The sequence below is a fragment of the Penaeus monodon genome, chromosome 17 (genome assembly GCF_015228065.2).
Source record: "Penaeus monodon isolate SGIC_2016 chromosome 17, NSTDA_Pmon_1, whole genome shotgun sequence".
Taxonomy (NCBI): Eukaryota; Metazoa; Arthropoda; class Malacostraca; order Decapoda; family Penaeidae; genus Penaeus; species Penaeus monodon.
Genome location: NC_051402.1, coordinates 45746516 through 45751515, shown reverse-complemented (window position 1 = coordinate 45751515; position 5000 = coordinate 45746516). Strand labels below are relative to the sequence as shown.

Below are 5000 nucleotides of genomic sequence, written 5' to 3'. Positions count from 1 at the left end.
CCGTGCCTTGTCCCGCGGTAATCCTCGGACTTGATGAAGTAAGGCAGGACATCCCTGTAGCTCCAGCCTGGATTCCCCATCGCTTCCCAGTTATCGAAGTCACGTCGGTTTCCTCTCAAGTACATCATGAAGTTGATGGTCGAACTGCCGCCCACCACTTTGCCACGCCCGTACGGGGACCGCTGGGGAGTTTCAGGCGTTCGTGAGGGTGGCGGTCATGGGAATGAGGATGGTTGGTGAGGGGAATCATTGTGATAAGGATGGTAATAACGAGAGTGAGGTTGGTGGTAGTTATTATGGAGATAACGATAGGGATAGTAAAAAGAACTGCGGAAGATCATAACGGCAACAGCAATATTGATAATGTCCTTACTTACCAATAATATTGCTGTCATCCCTACTTCTATCATCACTGCAATATTGCATATTAAAAAGTAGAAAAAGGCCCAGGAAAAGAAATAGAATAACGACAAAGAGCTGGAGTTTTCCTCAGCCTACCCTGTCCGTGAATCCCCGGAGGCTGTGTCGCTGCCTGGTGGTGACGAAATTCCAGTCCGCTTCGCCCTGCAGCAGCGCCGGGTACAGCGCCGGCACGTGGCTCTCTGGAGGAGGTTCGCCGCCCGCCTCCAGCAGAAGGATCCGCCATCCCGTGACCTCAGACAACCTGGCGGCTAGAGTGGCGCCAGCGGACCCCGAGCCCACTGCAGGAGGAGGGGAGGGGGAGGAGAGGGATCAGGGAAGGCGTTAAGTGATATTACGGTGTTGCTGATGCAGCGAAGGAAGGGCTGTGAGGTTAGTGTTTCTTTACTCTATACTGTATTAGCACGTATGCAGCACCTTGAAGATGACGGCCAATGAACTTCAAGGAATAATGTGATTCTGTTACTGTTGCCTGTTATGTGCACAGATGTATACTAACATGGGCCACTTACAAATGAGTTCTTCGATATAGTCGCTTCAGCAGAACGTAATGAATATAGCCATAACAAAAACCCCCTCAAGTGACATCTGTTTCATAACATCAATTACAGCGAGACAACGTAATCCATTATTGTCAACATCTAAATACGGGCCAATTCCATAATAGATAATCGATGAAAGGTGTCTCTCTATTGCCAGCGTTCAGTTCAAATACGTGTCATAACACACCTACGGCTGATAGCATCCGCCCACAATGGGTCGTTAAAACTGCGAACAAAAACAGTTAAGTCTGTGGGTACTTTCTCCCTGCTGAAGATGCTTTTGCACACACATGATTTCTAATATTTTCATAAGTTGACGAATCTAAATTTGTTCGCGTTTATTTCCAGTTCTCTTGGTAAATGGTTTATGCAAAATGATTTAGATATATTTGAATCGAAGGAAGTTTTTTTTTTTGTATCTGTTCAGGGGACCATCGAACACCGTTAATCAGCTGAGGAGCAACGTTTATGTTGCATAAGGGGAACTGGATCCTACATGTGTCTGTTGGAGGGTGAAGAGGACACTTTCTAAAGGCCTGGACTGGTCTTTTTATTATTTATTTATTTATCTATTTACTCTTTTATATATAGAGATAGATGCCCTTTTTATTGACTTTTTAAACAAGTGTGCTGATCGGCTTCGGAAAATTTGTGGTAATTATGAATGATGGATGACCAAGAAGCGGAAATTTACAGGAAATCATAATAATAATAATAATAATAATAATAATAATAATAATAATAATAATAATAATAATAATAATAATAATAATTATTATTATCATTATTTTTTATTTAAAAAATTATTTATCTATTTATTTATTTTACCATACTGTATGGAAATGTGTTATCTGCCTCTTCCATTGCATTTGTTATGATTAGATTAAACACTCAAATAAACAATCAAAGGTTGTTACTATTACAGAACATTTGAAACCATTCTCCATATCCTCTAAATACACTGACAGGTAGGAGTATCATAACAGAGGTCAGGGAATAATGACCCTTACTAGATAACAGCCTATTTTCCTCCGTTTTCTCTCAACGAGTTCTTATTCTATACTCACCACGCACACAAAACGACCCTTTGAAAATGTATAATTCCGTGTGCTTCCATACAAATGTAAGACTTTTTCCCTGCAGCCTCTTATACCATGGAGAAACTTCGTATACAGTGAGAGGAAGAAGGACTTGCATGCTGATGACGTAATGCTAATTCGGTGGTGACCCTGAATTAAAAACTGTATTTTTTCTGTTTTGAGTAATTCTACTTTCATCTATTTTTATTTTTATTTTTTGTTTGTTCTTCTTAAGGTCAGATGAATGATGAAACTAAATGATTTTTGCAAGTCAGCTCGTTAATATGCTAATTACGTGTCTTAATACGTCTAAGGTTAATGCGCAATCGCAAAGCTTTGATTTAGACGAAGCGCTTGCAATATTGCAAAGCTGATGGGAGCGTCACGTAATCATAAATAAAACCTGAATACTTGTAACAGAATGAAACTTTATAATGTCCACATAACTCGAATAATTTGTCACTTTACATTCCTCACTTGCTTCCAACGAAGGCTAATGTCATTAATGGGAGGTGGAGACTTGCCCGTTCTTTGTGCACTAGATTACACTATATTACTTGACCCTAAAACGCTCTCTTGGGAATGAAACAGGAGATGTTCGTCTGAACCATTTATTGCAGGTTCAACCGTCTTTTCTCCGCTTAATCTCAGAAAAAAGCGACACACCTTCGACTATGTACTGGATGTCATCTCACTAAAATTAAAAGCAAATGTAGAATTATTTGCCAATTTTAGTGCTACTATTCCGTGAATCGGTTTCTCATCATAGTCATACCTGCGGCACTGTTTATTTTATTTCCCTTTAAAATAATATTCTTTCTGAGCTAATATTTCGGCACGCTACTAATCCTCATAAAAATACGCGTTGCTAATTCCCAACCAACAGCTGTTATTCCCGAAGACCTCCAAGGAACTACACACATCATTACAAAAAATATAACAACGTAACAACGAAAATTAGCCTCGACTTACAACCATTTCACGTAATAAGTGATTCTTCACTCGTAAAGCCCGTTCTTTGATTCACGAGGTAGTTGCTCGTTAAAGCAATAGCTTTCTCGAATTTACATATATTTAGTCGTGAGTGAGTGATTTATTGGTTGTGTATGGAGAATTTTCAAGTAGTTTTGCAATATGAATCAGAAGGTTATATTAAAATGAGGTGTATTTAAATAAAAAAATAGATTAAGATGAGGTGTAAAAAAAAAAAAACAAAAAAATAATATTAGGTGTAATTAAATAGAAAATCCTGCCTTTGGGAGATATGATATAACGAGATTTTTTTTATTATTATTGCATTCGGAACCATGAAATTAGATTAATTAAAATGTGTTATTAGAAAAAGAAAGAAAAATCTACCTTTGGAAAAAATTATCCTCAAACACATACAATTTTCCTCTTTTTCCATTTAGAATCAGAAAATGAAATGAAAAAAAAAAAAAAAAAAAAAAAAAAAAAAAAAAAAAAAAATCAAACGCACGTAATCGAACACCAAAAGACGCGCCATTTTTTTTTTTTTTTTTTTTTTGCTTACTTACTAACCTACTTGAACTTACTTAATTCACATTACAACTCACCCACAATGAAATCGTAGTAAGTCTCCAGCCGGTAAGAGGAATCGTACGTGTGGTTGCCCGCGTTCTTGATCACGGACACGAGCAGCAGCCTGAGGAGAGCCACGGGCAGCATCCATCTCATGCGGTACGAGAAAGTCATGGTGATGGCAGCTCTCGATATCCTTCTTTTCTTTCACTTCCTGTCGCTTCTGTTGCTTCCGGCTTCTTTCACTTCTTTCAGGTTTTTTAATTTTTTATTTTATTTTATTTTATTTTATTTTTTTTTATTTTTTATTTTTTTAGTTTAGTTTCCCTTTCGTTCCTTCGATTCACTTCTTTGACTTTCTTCGTTCACTTCTGTTTCCTTCTTTCACTTCCTTTCCTTTCCCTTTCTTCGCTTCGCTTCTTTCACTTCCTGGGTCTTCTTCGTCTTCTTTCACTTCCCTTTTTTAGTCTTCACTTCCTTCACTACCTATTCGTGGGGACTGCCAGTGCTTTGAGGTCAGTTCACAGTTGTTTTCTGTTAATGAAAAGAAAATCAAGATTCATTATGTATGAAAAAAGTTGGTGAAAAGAAAAAAAAAAGAAAAGAAAAATACTAGAGAGTTGTGTAAAAAACGCCAGAAAAATGCTTAACATGACTGACGTGACATTGGAAGTTACTGAAACAAATTAGGTAGATTTATTTTATAAATTCGAATAACGCTTGAACGTGCGAGCCATCCAAACCGTTTTTTTTTAAATTGAACACAACAATGCAATGTTAAATAAAGCAATAATAAAAACAAACAAACCTAAACAGTGCAGTAATAAATAAGATTAAACAAAAAACGCACTTCTATCCGCAAGCCTAAAAAAAAAGAAGAGAATTACCAGTTGCATGGTTTCGGAAGCCATAAAAAGGGCGTTGGATTATATTATATAGGATCTGGTGACCTTCGCGCCTCATCCGGGAATCCTATCGCGCCCAGGATGTCCGAGAAAGGATTAGGATTGTGAGAGAAAGTGTAGGAGGAGGGAGATGGGCGGTGGAGGGGAGGGGGGAGAGGGGAAGATGATAATACGATGAAGAGGCGGAGAGAGGAGAGGAGAGGAGGGGAGTGAAGGGGGTTTGGGGGGAGGGAGAATAGAGGACAGGAAATAAGCTGGAGAAATGGAGGATGGAAAGAGGGAGGGGGGAAGGATAATATGATAAAAGCGAGGGTGTGGGAGGGTGACGAAGGGGTGGGGGGAGGGGAGAAAAGAGGAAGATTGATAAAGGAGATAGGCAAAGGAAAATGGAAGGAGGTGGAATCAATAATATGAAGAAGAGACGGGCGGGCGAATGGAGGAGATGAGAGAAAAGGGGTGAGGGGGAGGAAGGAAGGGTGTGTGTGGGGTGGGGAGATGAGAGAGAGGATGGG

General features: G+C 39.1%; 1 protein-coding gene across 1 annotated transcript in view; it reads right to left on the bottom strand.

Annotated features, from left to right (window-relative positions):
* The window catches only part of LOC119583394 (glucose dehydrogenase [FAD, quinone]-like), a 25404-nt gene extending 21647 nt beyond the window's left edge, over nucleotides 1-3757 (bottom strand). The window contains 4 exon segments of the mRNA XM_037931862.1: nucleotides 1-182; nucleotides 499-701; nucleotides 838-892; nucleotides 3623-3757. The exon segment at nucleotides 1-182 is cut by the window's left edge and continues 8 nt beyond it. Coding sequence (XP_037787790.1) covers nucleotides 1-182; nucleotides 499-701; nucleotides 838-892; nucleotides 3623-3757 — 575 coding nt within the window.
* Nucleotides 3758-5000: the final 1243 nt, after the last annotated feature.